General features: G+C 36.8%; 3 protein-coding genes across 22 annotated transcripts in view; 1 reads left to right on the top strand and 2 right to left on the bottom strand.

The window, feature by feature from the left end:
• The window catches only part of Galphai (G protein alpha i subunit), a 16,391-nt gene extending 12,550 nt beyond the window's left edge, over positions 1-3,841 (bottom strand). For both annotated transcript variants that reach the window (XR_014982401.1, XM_035885964.2), the window contains exon 1: positions 3,703-3,841. The gene's annotated coding sequence lies outside the window, so the exon portion shown is untranslated. The remainder of the gene's footprint in view (positions 1-3,702) is intronic.
• The window catches only part of ais (DExD-box helicase 52), a 32,650-nt gene that overhangs the window by 7,954 nt on the left and 2,803 nt on the right, over positions 1-21,893 (top strand). The window contains exon 1 of one of the 3 annotated variants that reach the window (XM_085658557.1): positions 21,183-21,343. The exons of 1 other annotated variant lie outside the window; for it this stretch is intronic. The gene's annotated coding sequence lies outside the window, so the exon portion shown is untranslated. Of the gene's footprint in view, positions 1-21,182; positions 21,344-21,591; positions 21,770-21,893 lie in introns of those variants that run through there. One more of the 3 variants, XM_085658559.1, reaches the window with a different exon arrangement.
• Positions 439-21,880, bottom strand: LOC118450197 (uncharacterized). 17 transcript variants are annotated; one of them, XM_085658543.1, is made up of 16 exons: positions 20,505-21,175; positions 13,900-14,249; positions 12,673-12,778; positions 10,615-10,674; positions 8,837-8,973; positions 8,459-8,726; positions 8,258-8,378; positions 7,949-8,078; positions 7,299-7,396; positions 6,585-6,729; positions 6,395-6,470; positions 6,086-6,315; positions 5,824-5,905; positions 5,413-5,685; positions 4,915-5,207; positions 439-4,835 (listed from the first exon to the last, which is right to left on the bottom strand). In XM_085658543.1, exons 2-16 carry the CDS (start codon positions 13,954-13,956, stop codon positions 4,311-4,313), a joined length of 2,601 nt encoding a protein of 866 aa, XP_085514669.1. In that variant the 5' UTR covers positions 13,957-14,249; positions 20,505-21,175; the 3' UTR covers positions 439-4,310. The 17 variants fall into 17 exon arrangements, with proteins under 17 accessions (XP_085514669.1, XP_085514670.1, XP_085514672.1 ...); XM_085658544.1 differs by lacking the exon at positions 20,505-21,175 and adding an exon at positions 15,949-15,965; XM_085658546.1 differs by lacking the exon at positions 20,505-21,175 and adding an exon at positions 15,686-15,916.

A 21,893-nucleotide genomic window follows, 5' to 3' on the forward strand; every position in this document is an offset into this window, starting at 1 on the left:
TCCTTTTTTGTTTTTTTTTGTTTTTTTTTTTTTTGATTTTATTTTGTTTTTTGAAGTTATCGCGGGTTATGACGTTTTATATACGTATGTTATGTATATTTTTTATATCGATCGAATCGGTCGACGACGTCGATGTCTCTTAAGAAAAAATCTTATCGGTACTATCTTTCGTATTTCACGTTCGATCACATTTTTGTGTATATCGTTATAATAAATATGAGTTACAATCGATCATTTATTAGATCGGTAATAAATATAATCAGAAATTTGATCTAGTTGAAAATATATGTATCCAATGGAAGTAAGACGATCGTACCGATCAAGATCGACATCGTCAACGATCGCCAGTTCTAAACACTGTCTTCCAGTTTCTGCGTCCTAATTATCATACTTGATTGGATCATTTCTTTTCTTTTTTCTGAATCTTCTTTCTTTGGATTTATGTAATCCATTCATCGTTCTCTTTTCTATCGTTCTCTTTCTTTTTTCTGTTTTTCATTTCCTTCGTTAATGGTCCACTCCTTCGATTGTTCCTTTCGTTTTCTACGTTAATATTTTTTTTTCTTTTTTTTTTTTTTTCTTTTCTTTTTTTTTTTTTTTTTTTTTTGCCGTTTGTAATGTTCTATTTGTGTAGTACCATTATCATTAACGTAATCAGTATCGTTATCATTATCATTATCGTTATATCGTTAATCATTATTATTATCATTATCACTATATCGCTATGCTGTTTCAGTACGATTGGTTGTCTTTGGACGTGAATCTGGATGGAGTGTGGTATTACCGACGTATCGTGTAAACGCGCGTGCATATTTCGAAAGCGGGAAGAGAGAGGGAGGGGGATATACGGAGCGGGAGATGGAAAAAAAAAGAAAAATAAAAAAGGAAGAAGAGAGATGAGAATAGCAGGACGAGGAAGGAGGAGACATAAGCCTGTGAAAAGGGAAGGGAGAAAGAGGGAGGAAGGGGGGAAGGAGCCGGTCAGGTTTAAGGAGGGATCGGAGAGAAAAGAAAGGGTCAAGTGGGGTTTATTTTTTTTTTCTTTCTTTTCGATTGTAACTTCTAGAGCTTCGTCCGGTCGATCCTAAAACGAAAAATTCTCGCTTTCGATCCTGGCCATTTTTAGATATTTATTATTATCGCTTAACGTTTAGGTAAAGTTCATTAGCCTCTTCGTCTTCGAGGTAAACCTTTGTCAATAATGAAAAATATGCAACCAATAGACGTTATACCTTATGACAACGTCGTAAGCGCACAATCGATGAAAAATTCGTTTAAACGGATTAAGAACAAAATGTGGTTTGTTTTTTTTTCTGTTTTTTTTTTTTTTTTTTTTTTTTTTTTTCTTTTTTTTTCCCCTATTATTACATACGTATGTATATGTATCTTCGCCGAACGTTCTTCTTACGGGCCTAGAATTTCTCGTCATTTAGCAACAAATACATATATAAGCGAATACTATCTCACAATGAGAGAGAAAGAGAGAGAGAGAAAGAGAGAGAGAGAGAGAGAGAGAGAGAGAGAAAGAGAGAGAGAGAGAGAATCGTGTCCTATCGTCACCCTTTTTCTTCTTCTTTTCTTCTTCTTCTTCTTCTTCTTTTTCTTCTCTTACGATACTTTCGATGATCCTTCGATACAAATTAGCACCAATTACCAATTTTTGAGCAATTACCGCTTTATCTCATTTTCCTTTCTTCTTCTTTTACTTTTTCTTTTTTTCCCCTTCCTTACCTTCAAAGACGAAAGCCTCCTCTCGCGCGATTCTAAGTTTTTTTTTTTTCTTTTTTTTTTATAATGAAAATCGTTTCCTAGCAAAAATATTCGTATTAAAAATGAAAAAAAATCATAGGGCACAGGCATGCGGACGATCGAAGAACAACGTTGATATCCCGTCGTCGTTCGAGTTTATTCTTTTTTCATTTCTTTTCTTTTCTTTTCTTTTTTTTTTTTGTTTTATTTTTTCTTTTTTTATTTGTTTACTTTTTTTTGTTCTTCGATTTGCGCGCGAAACAATTTGATTCTCGTTGCCGGCGTTAAAAAAGTCGTGTCATTCCCCAGGGTAAAAAATTGCTCAGCAACAAAGGGTCTTGCTCGTTTCGCGAAATAAACCGTGATTTGTATTTTCTTCCTGCGACGTAACGAACCGTACATGGACGAACTGTTGTGTTTAAATATTTGTTTTTTTTTTTTTCTTTTTCTTTTTCTTTTTCCTTTTTTTTTTTCGGCATCCGTACAAGGTAATACATATCGACACACCGTTATATACTTGCGGATTAAGATCGTTCCCATTTTCTTATTTCGATACTAAATATCTGGTAAATAATCTTTCTTAGCGTGTACGGGAATTATTTATCTTAGTTATCATAAATTTTGTTCAATTTTTTTTTTCTTTTTTTTTTCCTTTTTTTTTTCCCTTTGTTTTTCATTTTCGCCATTATCATCATCATTATAATCATTATCATTATCATTATCATCGTCATCGTTATCATCTCCTTCTTCTTCTTTTTCTTCTCTCCTACGAAGCAAGTTAATTATCGGAGTATAACGAGTAAGCTCGTGAAAAATTTCTTCATGAATATAGTTAAAAAAGATCGAGACGCGTTCTCTAAGGAGGTAGTTCCACTTGCCGAAGTTGCCCGCGGGACTTTTCTCCGAATGTTAATCATTCGTCGTTCTCTTCCGTAACGCGCGTGCATATGTTTTTCTGTGTTGTGTATGCGCACGCGCGCGTACGCATGCGTGTATTATTCTTGTATTACGCTTGCTTAATACTTTTCTCTTTTATATTACGTGACGCGCGTGTATGTGTGTCTGTGTGTGTGTGTGTGTGTAGTAATAGTAGTATAGTAATAGTAATAGTAGTAGTAGTAATAGTAGTAGTAATAGTAGTAGTAGTAGTAGTGTTACTAATAGTAGTAGTGTGTGTGTGTGTGTGTGTCTGTGTGTGATGTGCTCGCACGCGCATGCATCCTCTAAACGTGTGTTTATACATATATCGAACGTATGTATTGTACACATGCAACAACACACCTGTAGATATACGCACTGGTGCATATGCATACACATATACAAAGTGTATCTTCGTGTAGATATCATAAATATAAAACGCATGAAGTAGCTGAAGGCTATGTACCTTTTATCCTTTTTTTTCTTTTTTCTTTTTTTTTTTTTTTGGGGAGGGGCTTTTTTGCTTCTACAAAGAGTGACAAGCCTTGGAGTCGCATCTTTCTTCGCTCGAGTTTACGTGCATTTTTTTCCTCTTTTTCTTTTTTCGTTTTTTTTTTTGTTTTGTTTTGTTTTCATCCTTTATTACTTTCTTCTTTGAGGATTTGAAAATCCTCGCAAAAAGAGAAAGAGAAAGAAAAAAAAAGAAAAGAAAAAAATCGCACGTCTCTCGGCTATGATAGATGATCTTACGCAATTATTCGAATCTAATGTAAAGGAAGTTTCGTACGTTAACGTATAAGTATGCATACGTGTGTGTGTGTGTGTGTGTTTGTATTTACTTTGAATATTTAATAAACACGTACGTATGTAAAAGAGATACATACATACGGTTACCACGAACGTTTGATATTGATTTATACGTAAGAATATCATTGATGCGAATCTAATAATACGAGTCGAGTTTATAACTTATATGTATTCGCACGCAGCTTCCAGAACTTTAACGACATCGATACCTATCCTTCAGACACTCACCGTCTACATGGATCTCGATATAAGATGTTGTTCGGTGTTTATCACCCACACGTAACTCTATGTTATACAACGCACTAACGAATATGAGACACGCGAACTGTAACGTTTCGAAAACTTAATCCCGAAAGGAATCCTCGAAGCTTCTACAACGCATCCATAGGCGATCCTGCCGTTGCTTTCGCTCGCATCCGTTTTCTTCTTTACCCGTCTTCTTCGATAGGAATTACCCATTAGATCGTGACCCTAATGGTTAGCTCTTCGTTTATTTTTCTTTTTTTTTTTTTTCTACCCGAAATTAAAGATGTACATTCTTCGGAGTCTTGAATTATTTCTAATGCTCGCACGAAACCATCTCTATTCCATCTACAATAGCTTCCAATTGCAAGATTAAATATTGTACGTGCTCGCATGTCGGACGAGCGAAGGAAACGACGGGATAACTGCTCTCAGGAACTCCGTCCGAAGTTTATAAACAAACTCCTTCCTCCTATCTTCTCCCTCTCCTTGATCGCTTCTCATGAACAACTCTCCTCTCGTTCTACACGTACATTCCCCTCCTCTTCGAATTCATTGTCGCGGTCATAGCTACTAGTTTATTCCGTAGGATTCTAATTCTCAGAGGGACTACCCTTTCCCCAGAACTTATCAAAGCGATTTCGTGCTTTTTCTAAGACATCGGTCGCCGTTGAACGATGAGCCGTACCTGGTATCATCTGAACCGGCGGTGCCTCTAACACGTGATAACCAGCCGTCGCGGTGGTGGTAGCGATGTTGCTGCTGCTGCTGATAGGCGTTCCTGTTTCTCCACTTCCACTACTACCACTACCACCACCATTACCACCACCACTACCACCGCCGCCGCCGCCACCGCCACCGCCACCGCCGCCTCCTCCTGCGGTTCCTTCACTACCTACCCCACTTTGAGGTGATTCAGCTTCGAGAATACGGTACGGCTGATGCGGTACATTCGATGTCGTTGTTGTCGCCGTTGTTGTCGTTGTCGTAGGAGCTCCCGAATCGATCTTCTTACGTTCTAATTCGAACGATGGATCCTCGAGACATTTTATATTGCTACTACCTATCGATTTCACCGGTTCTCCCTTATCCTGTTCTCTATCAGCGTCGTATGTTTTCTAATAAAAAATATCGATCGATCAAGTATCTCAAAAATATCGAACTTTTTACATGGTAATCTAACGTAGACTAGCTCACCTTCTCATCTTGACCGGATGTGATCACGGATTCTCCAGCGGACAAGTTCTCTACTTTCGTCGGCAACGAACAAGGACTTGCACGTCCCGAATCCATGTCCTCCTTTTGATCGGTAATCCCACCGAAACTGCCAAGTGAGACGCTCTCACTTTCTGGCGATTTATAACCAGAATGTTGCGAATGATGCTGCGACTTGTGCTGAGCTGCTAACTCCGGAGGAGCCGATTGCGGTGCCGATGGTACGCAGGACGGTGCCCACGTCTTTGCTTCGCTATGAGGACGTGTCAGGGGCTCTTCGTGGAAATGAAATTCCTTTTAAGTATCTTTTTGTATAGTTAGATTTTTTATTAAATATTTCTTTCAAAATCTTTTTCACCTTTAACTCATCCGTATCATAATGATTTTTTAACAACTCTCTCTCTCTTTAAAATTTTTTCTTTTTTATAATAATAATTAATATCGATCCTCGAACGTATTTAATTTATCCTATCTGCTTACCCTCTCTAACGTTTTGTGTAACGGTAAACGTCTTCCCGGTATCGAGGGGCACTGTCCAGTTAACCGGTTCAGGTGAGCGCATAATCATTTGTTCCGGCGATTTCACACGCGTTGGTTCCGGTGGACTCTTTACGACTGGCTCATCATCGATCCAAGTACCAGCACCAGCTGAGATAGCACGAGTTTGCGACGGTGGTGTTGAAGCCACGCTCGAATCACCTCCCGTTGCATCACCATTCAGCTGAGGCTCTGCCGTCACTAGAAATTTTAATTCTATTCTCAATTCGAAGCTCGTTCAACGTTTACCGACCTTAAGCGAAGATCGTCTCTTTCGTGTTTTCCATATTTTAATTATACGCCATTTAATAATAATAACAACACGCTTTTATTTATTCGTATCATAATACTCACTTGGCCGTGGTCTCTCGATTTCAGCGCTTCTATCCTTTTGATCTCTATCTTTATCCTTAAATTCCTTCTCTTTCTCTTTCTCCTTCGAAAACGAACAAGAAACGAAAATGAACAAATACTCGATTTATACAGGATGATCATAAAACTGCGAATGGTCGATGAAATTGACTAATTTCACAAACGGACTCCTTGATGACGAATCTTCTACCACATTTTAGGAACATCCTATATCAATAGAAATAAAATTATATTTCTGCAATACCTTCATATCCTTTGTCACAGATGGTGCACGTGGAGGTTGCCGTTTCGGTGACCTACGCTCGGTAACGCTAGGTCCAAGACTCTGAGAACGTCCAGTACGTGGACTATTCTTCGGACTGGACTTCGTTCTTGGTTGGATCTCTTCCCGGTGTTCTCTCGATTCCTCGCGTCGTCGCGGTATTACGGGCTCCAACTTCTCTCTCGTTGGAGAGGGGAGTAGTGCACCGTCGCCTGCGCGTGACGAGCACATCGTACGTTTTGCATTTTCTTTTTCTCTTTAACAAGATTAGCGGTTTGCGTCTCTACTTACCTACGCCAGTAGTACGATCCAAATGATGACGAATCAAAAAATCTTTTCTCGCGCGAGCTACGGTTTTTTCGTTATCCTATGGTAGATAATATAATTCAATTAATGCGAATTGTTATTTTTAAATATTAGCAAATAATTTAAACAATGACAGCAGTGGTAATACTCGTTTAATCGGAGAATATATACATACCAACTTCAAATCTTCTTGTTGTGAAACATGAATCGGTCTTGCTTGAACCGAGGATGGTCTACCTGCTGGTGGCATCGTCATCGCCGCTATAACCGGAGTCACTTTCCTCGTATTTTCTTTGTTCTTTTCTTCTTTCGTCACTGATCTAAATTTATTTCCGATTATTATCTCACACGATTTATATTAATATCAATAATTTATTAATTCGTCGATAACACAACGTGGAAGAATTGAAAACCAGCTACGACAGAACTCGTGCGAAGATGTGAACTATAACGAATATTATTGTATTTCTTTCTATTCTGCATCAGCTATCAAGATCGCTGATTGTCGTCGTTGTTATGAATTTTTCATCGATTCCTATGATGTTTTAAATTTTTAACGAGACATCAGGAGCGACCTTCCTATGAAAATAAGTCATTTCTTTGTTAAAAAGAAAAAAAAAAGAAAAAAAAGAAAAAAGAAAAAAAGGAAAGAAAAAACAGAAAAAACGACGTTGAAATCTTTTTCATTAATGTCGGAGGAAATTCTTGGAGAATGTTCCTCGAACAGGAACGAAGTTTCTCGACAAGAGGATCATCCGAGATTTTCCTATGGATAATGAAATAAACGTAAAGAGATCGGGAAATCGATTGCGTTGCGTGAAGCAAACAACACAAGTGCGTTAGTAGCGGTAACGCAACTTCGAGTAACGATGATGAATGATTTACTGGCCTGGCAAGAGACAGAGCGTTGAGAGCGTGGTTACTGGATACCCGTTTCCACAGGGAAGCTTCATCCTCGGCTGCCAGACCGCAACCCCAGTCACGATGCTAACGCAAACCAAAAGCAATCAGCTGCTGCGTCCTTTAGAGCATCGAGTCTAACGATTCTAATCTATGATCGCGGACCCTGCGAGTATACTAAAGATAGATCATGCTCATGGGAAGGTACATGTACCTACTTATATGATCGATGTACAAAAAGGATATAAAGAGATATTGGTAAGATGCATGAAAAACTTATCGATCAATGGCATGCACTTTTTGATGAACGATGATTGAAATGAAAATTAAATATCACCAAATCACTCGAGACAAAAAATTCACTCGTCTTTAAAGGTAGGAATTTACGTGGATTCGTTTGGATTACGAAAGACAATCGTGCGGACGAACACCCACGTAGAAACTAACGCGACTATACTAACGAAAGACTGAACACACTGGGGTATAATCATTCATATCGAATTGGATAATATCAAAAGAGAGACAAGACAAGGTTAATTATGTTAGAGGAAGAGAGAGAAAGAAAGAAGGGATACAATGGAGTACAAACAAATAGAGAATGAATAAAATCTTCCCTTTGAATCGATTTACGCGAATTACCTTGTACTCGTCAGCGAGTCGTCTTAGTTCGATCACCTCTGCCGTAGGGAATGGTTTCTCTTGCGATTTGCTCGTCGCTTTATCGCCACTTCCCGATATCCTTACGGTTTTACCCCCTGATTTTCTACCCCTGTAAATAATCAATAGCTGATGAGGGACGCGCATATGATATGATTATCGATCGAGAAGGTAATTCATCGTGACTTCATCACACTGATCAGAACCGTCGTAGGTGTGCTTTTAATTCTTCGATCGTATTTAAATTATAAATTTAAAGGAGCTTTAAAAAAAGTCGCGGGAGTCTCTGACCTGAACGCTATTTTTAAATCTGAGGTATCCTCTTCGCGTTCGTCTCCTTCTAGAACCGTTCCATCGATAGTATCCGTACCTGTCCCTCCCACCAATGGTTCTAATTCGGACGCTTGGACCCCTATACATTATATCAATTGTCGAACGATTATTCGAATTGTTAATTAATTATAAAAATTCATAACCGATAGATTTACTTACCGTCCCGTTTATGATCCACGTCTCCAGGTCTTTTCTTATGAACTGGCGCGGGACCAGAAGGTACGATACCCTGTTTGAGTGCTCCCATGCTGAGAGATTTTCTTGGTGGTCCACCGGTACCTAAAGATGCTCCCGTCGATATAATGGGTGCTGCGTCACCATTCGTTAATTGGGGTCGTCTAGGCCATGCGAATTGTAAACGGTATTCAGTACTGATACGAGATATCGCCTTGCTCAGTTGACTAGCTGGTACAGTGCTCGTTACTTCCTACAATCATATTTTTCATTAATAACAATAATATATAAATATATGTTATGATCATTAAAAAAGAAAAAAAAAAAAAGAAAAAAGATTAAACTCATACAATTCGAATTTACCTGAACCTTATCAGCTACGAGATTCGAATCTATAACATCCAGGCCACCACCGTCCGCCGTCGGAATAAATTCGTGAGTCTTGTACGCCAATTCGGGACATTTCTTTCTTCTTGGCAATGGCGGTTCTAAGGTAGGTCCTAAAACACAAAATATTTGTCAGAGGATACAAAGTATATCCAATCGTTCTTCCTGTTAGAATCGAGTTCAATCTAGGACGACTTTCAGATTCCAATCTCTGGTGCACGACAGCGAGAGAGAGCGCAAATTGTTTCGCTAAATTGCGCGCTTAACGATCGACGCTTATCAAGGGATGATTCAATGGGACCTGGAGCATTGAAACGTGCACTATTTGTTCATATTGTCTGTTTTTTCTTTTCTTTTTCTTCTCTTTTTTTCCCCTTCTCCTTTTTTTCTTTTTTTTTTTTTTTTTTCTTTTTTCATTCCATGTATTTATACCTGCGAGCTATTACTAATGCGCCACCCTACTGCGGTCGTGCACAAACGAGTATATAATAATCATGCGTTATATTCCAGGCGCATAAGCTCCATCGCAATAATGTCAAGCAGAGCGAGAAGGAATCAAAACTTGAAAATAAATTAATTCGCGTTGCTAAAGTATCATTTGAAAATTTTCGTACATACATATAGATATTCTATAGAAGAGTTCATGCACAGTAATAAAAACTTGTCAAAACTTTGAAAGAGAGAAAAAAGAGGAATATACATATGTATGTCTCAAGTCTTGAATGATGACGGTGAGAGTCGGGCGGAGAGGGTGGGCGAGGGTTACGTTTCGTGTGTCTTCAGGAATACATAAATTATAAATAGAAAAAAAGGACAAACGTATGTGTATCTACGTCGGAACAGCTCTTTGCTTTATCTATGAGATAAGTAAAAGATTGAAAATATTTTCCTTTGTTGTATATTTAAAGGTCATCAAATCTAGCGTAAACCTATTGTATTTATTATTTTTGATTTCTTATACCAAACCTATGTTTTTCTTTCGTAGTAAATTTAAGACGATAGATAGAGAATCCAAAATTTATATTCAGTTTTAAGAGAAAACTGACATGAGACGGACGGATTCGTGTCGTGCGGATTATATATATATATATATATACATATATAGAAAGCATTGCCTATAACGAATGTTCGAAATAGGTACACTTACTTTTCTTCTTTGAAATAATATAAAACGGGACGATATATGTATTGTATGATATATTGTACAGGTATGTACTTAACTTGATGGAATATCTTAAGAAGCAAGGTTATTAATGATTAAACGAATTTCGCATGACCAATGAAAGAAAGCGATATGATAGATTTATTTGCGTTATCCCAATATCTCCTATATCTTTTCTTTTTTTTTTTTTTTTTACACAAATAATTTCAATATCTTTACTTGAATTAGAATTTATTGTATTTATTTAGGCATCGTATTGAAAAATTGATATCGTTCAATCCGAAAAAAGAAAAGAATATCTTGATCGATATTTTCATTAATATTTCTTAAAAACAAACGTACATTCATTGAACAGCTTTCCTTCATTGAGAATATTTTCTTGTATTGACACGTCTTCGTTTATAAATTAAAATGTGGAGAATCAAAAGTTAAGATAAAAACGTAACAATAATTTATTTATTGGGTATTTGTTTATGGTGTGCGCGTTTGTGATAAAGGAGTGCGAAGGGCGCGGCTTGGAGTATATATAACGAGCGATATAAAGAAAAAAATAATTCACGGATTTCGAATGTCGCCGATCGGTTAATCTTACCTTCGCTGTTCTCGTCCTCGGTTGACTTCGCCGACTGCAGTTTTGCGTTCGCCTGTTTGGCTGTAATGAAAATTCGCAGTTGGGACTGTTCTCTATTTTTCTGTTATCTGATTTTTTTTTTTTTTATTGTTTATATGTTTTATTTTCTCTCTCTCTCTCTCTCCCTCTCTTTCTTTTTCTTTCTCTCTGTTTCTTGAACGACGTTCAACACCTATTCATATTGTTAGACAATTTCGAGGAACACTCATACCGATGCATAAAAGCAATAAGGAATGGACGTAAAGTTCAACGTGGAAACGAAAGTACCGCAGTCATATAATTCTCGATGTCACGCAACGAACTAGATCTTTTTTTTCGAATTTTCTTCTTCTTATTATTATTACTATATACACACACACACATATATATATATGTATGTATGTATATATATATATATACGAGCGTAACGTTAAGAAAAATTGTAAAATTATTCTCTATAAAATTATTATATTCTACGTTTCTATAAAGTGTTTAGACACTGTCGGCGTACCTTTGAATTAGTATAACGGAGCAAAGTAGGAGAGGCGAGACCGTAAGAATTCTCTACGTCAATCGGTAGAACGATCTTACTTAACCCCATTTTTTTTGGGATTAGTAAACGCATCTATGTTTCGTGACTAAAGGCAACGAGCTGACGTAACATCGATACAGGAACATTAAACTATGACGATATACGATAAAATGTAACGTGCAAAGAACTACATAATATATATATATATCGTTATTATTGTTCGATTGTGTGAAAGGAACTAGTGAACGGTCAAAATTACGATAACAAGAAGAGTTTTTTAGAAAAGAAAGGTATAAAAAAAAAAGAAAATAGGCAAACTCCGTTCGGTAACGTACAGTACAATGGGGATCAATCCTCGACGTTTAATAATTTTTTTTTTTTTTTTCAATAGTGCATAAACAGATCGCAGAGAAAATATCTTATAGCCTTAGTGTGAGAGTGAATCAAGATCAGACATAATGTGGAGCGTGTGCGATAATGAAGTAACCACGAGGAAGTAGCACATATTGAAATAAAACCACTAAGAACATCCTTAAGGGCAAAGTAAGAAAAGAAGGGGCGGGCGGGCGGGCGGGGTGAAGAGAAAGGAATTCAATAAAGCTAATCTCGGCCCTGAAAATATAAACACGAATCCGTGGACTTTGTAACGTTTCAATTTAACAACTGAGTCGTTTATGTGAAAACAAAAAGAAAAAAAAGAAAAGAAGAGAAAAAAAAAGAAAAAAAAATCGAATGAAGTCTCGTAGAATTCATTTCTCGTTTAAAATATTTAAGCGATACGATAGCGAGTATCAAATCGTTTTCGCAATTCTTTTAATTCCGCTCCTAAACGAAGCTTCTCCCTCTTTCTATATCAACCTCGTTCAGACAACGAATTGAGCCAAGCTCAGCTTGAAAAAAAGAAAAAGGAAAAGAAAAGAAAAAAATATTTGCCAACGTCTGCGAATGAGATCCACTTATGAGTCCATCGGAAAATAACGGAACACGAGAAGAATCGCGTTGGCTGTTTAAAAAGAGCTACGATTTAGAGCGAACTATTGGAAAAGAGGCCGTAGAGAGAAGGGGAAGCCTCATTGCGAGCGGAACGTAGCAGCGGAAGAACGATTTGTTGCTGGTTATCGTACGTATACTACATACACACATATGTGTATATATATATGTGTATATATATATATATATATATATACATATATATGCATATATATATATATACACGTTATATGTATATTTCACTCTAATAGCGTTTCTAATGTTCAGCGCATCGATAAAAAAGAACTCATCTTAATATATATTGTATATACGTGAGGCCATGGATTCACGTCTATCGATGATGATGTTATATGCTCATCCAAACGTCGCCAGCGAATCATTTGTTATACGATTACGACAAAAGCTTGATAAAATGTTGAATTGTCTTTTCTATATTTGGGTTGTTTCTTTTTTTTTTTTTTTTTTTTTTCTTTTCTTTTTTTCTCTTTTTCTTCTCTAATATCCAATAAAAAACTTACTGGACGTCGGTGGTGGTTGAGGCGCCCGGCGAACAATTGTATGCTCTTGTTGCGGCCCTGTATATTCGTGCCATGTGTACGTGCTCCTGTATTCCGAATGGAGCTGCTGTAACAAATAATTAATGTTATTTGGAGAACGGCTTGAAATTTATAAAGGTATTAATTTTTTTTTTACATCTTAATTCTCAGTTAGAAAAGTTTCTAAAATGATCTTATTAATTTTTCTTTGGACTTGATATTAAAAGTCAATTAATTATCAAAGCTCGTAATAGGCGGAGTTATGAAAAAAAAAAAAAAGAAAGAAAGAAAGAAAAAAATAAATAAAAGCATACTACTTTCCAACGCGCAAGCTTTCGTTACGCAACACCTGCAATATTTGACATATGTCCGCATCGTGGACGGTGCCCCAACGTTTCTTGGCGTTCGATTATACGTTGACCCATCAATTTCTATGCCAACGGGGTTTTGCACGTAAAAAGATCGTTTGAAAATTATAATGAATCTAAAAGGCCGGTCTAGGTACGAATGGCATAGTCATTTCCTTCGGGCATGCGCAAATTCCATCGAGCGACGATATCTTGCGAATTAATTCGTTGAACTCGCAAAAAACTATGAAACTATTGAACTTTCTTTGAGGACTTTTTATAATCCTTGCCAAGAAAGTATAATTACAAGCTACATATGAATTTACGACCACGATGCAGTCATGCAATTATTATCGTTGAACGTATTCATATATTTCGTTCATTCTTAATCATTTTCCTTTCATATTTAATTTAATTGCGGCAATACGAAAAAAAGAAAAGATAAAAAAAAAAAAATAAAAAAAAAGAAACCCCAAAATGTAAAAATATTTTCAATCAAATTTATCGCGATCGAACTTTAACGAGATCCAATCCCATATAATGTAAATATTTAAAAAAAAAAAGATAATTATTCTTTGAACGAAGGTAAGAATTTAAACGATCGAAAGGAATAATAAATAATTTGATAAAAGTACTCTCTCATCGATTTTTCAAGCTCCTTCGGTTTTCCGCGAAAGCATCATTGGCGAAGGCGGAAAAAGACGTTTTTACCGCAATACTCTCCCCCTCCCTTGTATCCTGACGGCGCCGTTGCTGTCGCCATCGTCGTAGGCGACGGTGGTGGCAGCGGCACCACCAGCACCGCCCTAGAAACGTCGATCGAGCAAAAGAGAAATTCGCTCTCGACGATTCTTCTTCTCACCTTGTCAATCGGCATCGAAGGACACGCACGACAAAGGTTCCAGAATGAACCGATCATGAGGCCGCGGTGTATGGGGCAGTGCAAGGATGGTGACACACAGCCGCTATTACAGCGACGGGTCCTTTAGAAGCGACGATCTTGCCCACGGGCCAGGCCAGGATGCCTTCCTCCCGTTGAATATTCGTGACAATTATAATACACAACAAAGATTCACGATTTTCTTTCTTCCTCTTTCCTCTTTAGTATTTTATTGTTATCCTTGATTTTCTTCCTCTTCTTTGTCGTTTAATTTGATGTAATTTCAAATCGATGTAATCTCTAAGAGAATGCCGTCTTTTTGATTCTCAACTCTAGGAATAGAGTCCCATGAACGCAGTAGCATCGTCGTTGTCATCATTATTATCATCATCATCATTATTATCATTATTATTATCATCATCATCATCATCATCATCATCATCATGATCATCATCATCATTATCATCATCATCACCATCGATGTCATCGTCGTGATAAATCCGTGTGACAGGAAAAATCGAAACAAAATTAATAGACTTATGCTTTAATCACTTATGCTTAAAGACTTATGCTTTAATTTCTCAATTAATGAATTTAAAGTTATGTTATTTCTAAATATTTTGGACGTTCGAGTAACTTTTTTAACTATCGTAATTAACGACAGAGGAAAAAAATCCACTTTTCAAATACAGAAGTGATCGATAAATTTGGCCAAAGTGTTATGAGAGCTTTCAATCTAAAACCGATAAAAAGGATTGGATCGAATATTTTTAAGGGCTGTCACTCGATCATCACTAACGATGGCTTTCCGCTGTCTTTCCGTTAAGCACGAGGGTTTCCTTTTCCGTCCTCCCTCCCTCTGTACCTCCCTTGCTCCCTCCCTCCCTCCCTCCTTCCCTCTTTCCCTCTCTCTCTCTCTCTCTCTCTCTCTCTATCTCTCTATCTCTCTCGTTTTCTTACTCCCTTCTTCTTTTATCCTTTTCAATCGCGATTATAATCGAAACGTATATTACATAGCCAATTTCATCGATCATCAATAGCCGATACACCTGGGCAGGTTGATTTTTGACAGATCGCTCGATAGAAGAAATTTTCTTCTTGATCACTTAATGGAAATAAATGCATGTGAAATCAAATGTAGAGTTATGATGACAACAAGGATATCCTTGTGTTAGAGGATGTTAAGCAGAGAGAGAAAAAGCGAAAGAGAGAGAGAGAGAGAGAGAGAGAGAGAGAGAGAGAGAGAGAGAGTCAAAAAGAGAAAGAGAGAGAGAGAGACAGAGAGAGAGAGAGAGAGAGAGAGAGGATAAAATGGAAATAAAAAAATAATAAGCGAAAAATTCGTCGAGGGAAACACATACGAAGAGAACGACGACGAGGACTTCTCGAGATTAGCCGACGAGACGAAACGACGAAACGACGAGACGGCCAGACGAACGGAGCAAGAACGGAATCGTGAGAGGCACTGGTCCAACGTCGCACCACCGATCGCACCGACGTTGCGTAGGGCGCCGCGTCGCCGGCAAGACGGCTACCACCACCACCACCACCATCGAGTCATGGCAGGAGGGTTGTGACGGAGGCGCAGGCGCTAAACCGTACCGGGTCGATAGTCCGCAACGTTACTCCCCCGTGGTTACTCCCTACTGCCTGTATCTCCCTCTTTCTCTCTCTCTCTCTCTCTCTCTCTCTCGCTCTCTCTCGCACCACTCCTCTTCCTCCCTTATAAGTACTGCCCTCCTACCCCTTTCCTTACACTAACACTTACGCTCTCGCGCACGCTCTCTTTTAAATCGCACATTTATTCGCTCGCTTGTTCGTGTCTATCTCCGTCTCTTTTCCTCCTTCTTCGTCCTCGTCGTCGTCCTCGTCGTTGTACGTTGTGTCTATTCCGCTTACTTAGAATTTCTGGCTTCATGCCTCCGGCTTATCCGTTGTCAATATTACCATTTCTTAGTTTCATCGTTACGAACGGTCAGAGTTCACCCTTCTCTTTTGGTCCTTTTCTTACATTATATGTAGTCCACTTACCGACTTATCTTCGCTTTCTCATCCTTCCGACTTCTTCTTCTTCTTCTTCTTTTTCTTCTTCTTCTTTTTCTTCTTCTTCTTTTTCTTCTTCTTCTTTTTCTTCTTCTTCTTTCATTAACTTTCTTTTCGATTTTCTCTCCTTCGACAATGCCCTCTATGTATAAGGCAACCCGCAAGACAACAGATTAATATCTGCAACATCTATTATCCCGATAATTCTATCGTTCTAAAGGTTCACCCATCCTTCTCCATTCAGATCACTTCCGTTTCCTCCTGTGGCCGATCTTTCTTCCTTCTTCTTCTTTTCCTTCCTTTTACCTCCTACCAAAAAATAATGTTCCTTCTATTTTTTTTTTTCATTGCGTCCTTCCTATCCTAAACCTCCCGCCCCCACCCCCCCCCCTTCGTCCTGTCACGTACCAGGCGCCACGATGTCTAGGCGGGGTTATAACGTTGACTATCTTCTATGAGTGCACCCGCACTCTCCGTTTGTTTGCAGCAGTCTTTTCCTTCAAGCACTTCGGGAACCAATAAGTTTCTTCATTTCTCTTAAGAACGCGACAAAGCTGAAAAAATTCACGGTTCGTCGTATAACGGTTTAACTTTAGTCATCGGGTGGAATAATTTGTGATAATATAGATAGACATTCTGCTGAAGATTATTTTGTTAATTCGTTAAGTTCGCAATTGGCGAAGGAAGAAATAGAATAGAGCTCGATAGAAACCCCCGAGGTCGCTTTGGCTTTCGTATCCGTGAGAAACAATGTGATTTAGCTCCCCGTTTGAAAAGACGATACTCGCTTAACGAAGCACCGTGGTTCTCTCTCTCTCTCTCTCTCTCTCTCTCTCTCTTTCTATCTCTCTCTATCCCTTTTTGTGTATATATATATATATATATATACACGTCTTTGTATTGGATTGAGAATACTTTCGGAAACAATGTAAGTACGATCGGCAACGTAACTTGATGCCATCCTGACGCGGGATCTTTCGTCGTGGGCCATCGAGTGTTATTCGATGGCCACTAGCTACTCAGGGGGTACGTGTGTACGTGGTGTATGTATGTAGATATAACTGTGACCCAATTCGTAGAAAAATTTCCTACCTACGGTGGTGCGTGTGTAATTAAAATAGAGCTTTTTTTTTTCTTTATTTTTTCTTTTTTTTTTTTTTTTCTTTATTCTTTTATTTTTTTTTTTTACATAAGAACAAAAAAAACGTGACGATACGTGAAGCGAAAAGGAGGAACGTTCGTTTATATTTTTCAATTCTCTTTATTCTCTCTTGCCTTTTGAGATATATTTCAAGATATATCTCAAAGGTTTTGTCATTTTTCTTCAAAGGTTTTGTTCAAATAAAGCGGCGATCATTTTCCATATCTTATCTTTCGTTATCAAAAAGCAGAAAGACAGATGTTACAAATAGAGGAGCTTAGAGAGGTTCTATTATCCTTTTGTAAACATGGATGATCATCTTGAGCCATACGAAATTGTCACTTACCTGGACGATCGAGTTTAGTTTCCCCGATGGGTTTGGATTTAAACAAACATGCTTTGTGACATGCGATCTTAAAATAGAATAATGCAAATCGATCGTTCTCAGCAAGGAATTATTCCGAGTTTCAGAATGACAACAATTCTATCCTATGAATAGATACCACATTCTCTCATCAATATCTCTCTTACTCTCTCTCTCTCTTTCTCTCCCTCTCTTTCTTTCTCTATCTATCTATCTATCTACTAACATAAACTACTCGAGGGTAAGGCGAGACTAAAACTCTAGAATAAATTCGCTCACAGGAAAACTTCTCTCACATGGAGCGTCTACTAGAAATAAATCAATAAGGTTTGTAACCCCCCTTCCCCCACATAGATTACGACCTAGACTGCTAAATTGTCTTCATTGTTTTTCTCTTTTTATACTGCATCAAAGCGAAGGCGCAACTGTTTTTTATTATTATTTTTCTTTCTTTCTTTTTTTTTTTTCTTTTTTTTTTTTTTACTTTTGCAGATCAACAAAGACGTTTTTTATTTGTCTACAAATATATCTCAACACGCGTCAATATACCTATACCATTACGAAATATCATATTTAATAAAAATAAACTCGATCTCCATTTCAATCGGTGATTATGAAACTGTATAGTTTAAGTCGAAGTTAAAAAAATTTTGTTTTTCAATTACTATTCATTACACAATTCGTACAACTACGTAATAGATCTTAGATTTATTTTAATATCTTATTTAGATCACCTTTCATAATCACTTAATAACTTGTCACGATCAATTTGCAATAGAATTTCATTTTAATCCGTTACGTAAATTCATATTTTAATCCATCGATTAATCCAATCTGTATATAGTTAATAATAATTATAACAGGTATTTAATACAATTAATGATTAGAATGGTAGAACATTCGATGAATCTTCTTACGTAACAGAAGTAGCACGTCAACTTGAATTTCTTTAGCTATACAAGACACAATAGCAAAGTAGTTCAAGTAGATACTGTCGAAGTGGAATCATCTAGTGTTATTCTATACACGTGCAACGACCACGTGTACACATAGAAACACAAACTGTCATATAAACACGTACCTACTTGAAGCATAGAAAAAAATCAACGAGTATCGAGGACTTTCTTTTATCCACTGAATTAACAAAATCTATTTTTTTTATTTCTTTTTCTTTTTTTTTTTCTCGAAATCAATATATACTATTGCTTGTATCTAAGAATTAAAAACTTCAATTGAAATAAAATTGAAATCACTATCGTTAGAATCACACAGAATATACGAAATAATATTTAAAATCAATAAAAATCTGTATTTTATATATATATATATATACATAAATGTTATTATAAAAATTTTAAATATCTTTTACCATTCTTATTTACTTTTTTTTTTTTTTTTTTTTTTTTAATTAATAAAATGGTACAAGTATCGTCAACGCATGTAGATGCATGATAAAGATAAAAATCTAACATACGTATGTATATAACGTTATAATAATACGTATGTATAAAAATAATTGTCTCTAAGGGAAATACATTTCAATGCTAACCTAAAAAAAAAAATATTCTACCAAGGACACTACTATGAAGACTTTTAAGGAATGGGTTATTTATAGGTCCTGTTAAAAAATAAAACATTGCAATTGTCTGTTTATCAAATGTCGTTTATGTTGTCATGTCTTACAGAGAAATTTTCTTTTTTTGTTCTTTCCACCCCCTCCCCAATAATTATTATACAAGCATAAAAATTAGTTTATACTTGATAAATGAAGTATCACGGACCAAAGGAGATGGGAATTTAAAAAAAAAAAAGTATATCAATTGTCATCATAAATATGTTAAATATTTTTTTTTTTTAATTGACGCGTTCATTAATTCATAAAAATTTATTCGATCATTATTAAATAGTATGAAGTTTACCAACCGTAGTTGATCGTAAATGTTATTCAATTTTCGCGCCATATTCTGCCATATTTTTTTTGTGAATAATCATTAATTAAAAAAGAGACAGAGAGAGTTAAATTAAAAGAGAGAGAGAGAGAGAGAGAGAGAGAGACAACAACACATACAAGCCAACGAAATTTAATACGATAAATGTTTCCAGAGAACATTTAGTCTCACGGGAATCATTTTAAGCACGTTAAAAGCCATTAATTATTGTACGATCGTTGATATTAAAAGATCAGTGATCTCCTTTGATAAAATCACTATCGCGCAATTTTGTTTTTGTTCTTTTTTTTTTTTTTTTTTAACGTAAACGAAAAACTTATCATTTGCGAATTTTTCTTTTACTTAGTTTCGACTAATAGATACGTAAATTAAATTACATACTCATCACTTATATCAAGTACTACTCATAAAAATCAGGCATATACACAGTACATACATACACACACACACACACACACACATACATACACACACACTGCATCCTGTTATATTCTGTGAGAAAATAATAATCAGTGCTTCGCGCATGCGTCGTGCGCATTCTAGTCCGGTACTCGGTCTGCGGCGTCGATCGCTAAAGGTTTATACCATTATTGTACGACGATGTGGTGTGTATGTACATACATACGAGAGACAGAGAAAGACAGAGAGAGAGAGAGAGAAAGAGAGAGAGAGAGACAAACAAAAAAGGAGTTAAAGGGACGTTGAGAGAGAGAGAGAGTGTGTGAGAGAGAGAGAGGAGGGTAACAGGCGCAAGAGGAATAAAGAGGAAAGAAAAAAAGAAGAACACAGCGGATTAGTGATCAGGGAAGAAAAAGGTCCGACAGTGGAATCGAGAAGTGTCACTACGTTTGTCGATGCGCTTTTTTTGTGTGCTCTAGTCCATGCTACTTCCAACTTAGAACACGATCCTCCATGCGTTGAAATTTCGTACTGGACACTGAACGTTTCGAAACTTCGTCTCGATCATCGGTGTATATACTATATGTACATATATATATATATATATATACATATACACACATATAATATATGTATATATTGTATATACAATCGTTCAAAAGATTAACGAGTTTTACTTTCGCACACTCACCAGATATTGTTTGCAATGTTTTTTATGCTTAACGCAGGAGCGTTTCTTCTTCTTCGAATTGCCCGCAGCTAGTCCGTTGTTCGATTTCTCTTTGCGAGGCGTCGACAGCTGATTACTCTTGTTCGCGGGCATCGTCCTTTTTTCTGCCGTTCGCAGAGAAAGATAAAGAGAAAAGGCGAGAAAGAAAGAAAGAAAAAGAAAGAGAGAGAGAGAGAAAGAGGGAAATAGAGAAAATTGGTCAAAAGAGATCGTCGAACGTCTTACTCTCGGATGGATGCCAAGCGAATGTACCTTCGTCGTCTTTCTGTCCTACGACGAGAGTGATTGATGACAGGCTTGAAATTTTTCTCCCTACTGGATTGGACCGATGCAGGTGCGCTGCGCGCAACGTATGCGCACGAAGGTTTTCTCTCTCTCTCTCTCTTTCTCTCTCTCTCTGTTTCTCTCTGTCTCTCTTTTTACACGATCTCAAGTTTCTCTATCTCTTTCTCTCTCTCTCTCTCTCTCTCTCTCTCTCTCTCTCTCTCTCTCTCTCTCTCTCTCTCTCTTACTCTACTACGAAAGAGAGAGATAAAAAGTTATGACACGCGCAATAATAATGAACTATTTCTGTCTACGAAGCCACACCTATGATAGATGTAAAACAGTCGATTAAGATCTCTCGATATATTCGTTTTCTTTCTTTTTTTTTTTTGTACTTTTTATGCGATCGTAATATGCCTACTAAATCTACTAGTGTGCACGGCGTGGCAGGACGGGAAAAAAGAGGGTGACGATGTCGCACCGACAAAACACGAACGTACAAGATTTATCGACGAAACTTCCCGACGCGAAATGATGTAATCTATGTCACTGAACCTTCCCCATTAAATCACTTCCTCCTATTCCTTCTTCCGCACTTCGCCAGAGATTTTGCTTTTTCTTTCTTTTTTTCTTTTTCTTTTCTTTTTTTTTTTGTTTTTTTCTTGTTGAACACATCTTTATCGGTGATTTAGAAATTTGAAATTACCGCCAATTTATCCTTATATTTTTAATAGTCAAATGTTGAACAAATTATAGTTATAATTACGAAATGTGAATTAATTCGTATATCTGTAGTTATCAGTAATGTGTTGTGTATTATTATTATAACCACAAAGATGGAATAAAACTTTAAACGATAAGAATATTTTTCAAGAAAGTTGTTATAATAATATTCTATCTTACCGACTGATTTCTGGATGTATATATGCATCTGTTTATAGACATAGCAGAGTAGAATAGAGGTACACAGACTTAATAATTCACAAATAATTCACACGTTTATTCGAAGTTACGTAATTATCGATAGGCAATCTATATCGAAATAAATCCAGCAAATCACGAGCACTGTTCAATCTGTTTTATCGA

The sequence above is a fragment of the Vespa mandarinia genome, chromosome 8 (genome assembly GCF_050613455.1).
Source record: "Vespa mandarinia isolate Hongniang chromosome 8, ASM5061345v1, whole genome shotgun sequence".
NCBI classification, from domain to species: domain Eukaryota; kingdom Metazoa; phylum Arthropoda; class Insecta; order Hymenoptera; family Vespidae; genus Vespa; species Vespa mandarinia.

Excerpts from the sequence above, each read along its gene's own strand:
- LOC118450197 (XM_085658537.1), bottom strand. The coding sequence starts at position 20,636 with ATGCCCGCGAACAAGAGTAATCAGCTGTCGACGCCTCGCAAAGAGAAA. Across the intron at positions 8,727-8,836 it reads TCGTAGCTGATAAGGTTCAG|GAAGTAACGAGCACTGTACC; the intron begins GTAAATTCGAAT and ends ATATGATTGTAG. Across the intron at positions 6,730-7,298 it reads AACGCTCTGTCTCTTGCCAG|ATCAGTGACGAAAGAAGAAA; the intron begins GCCAGTAAATCA and ends AAATAAATTTAG.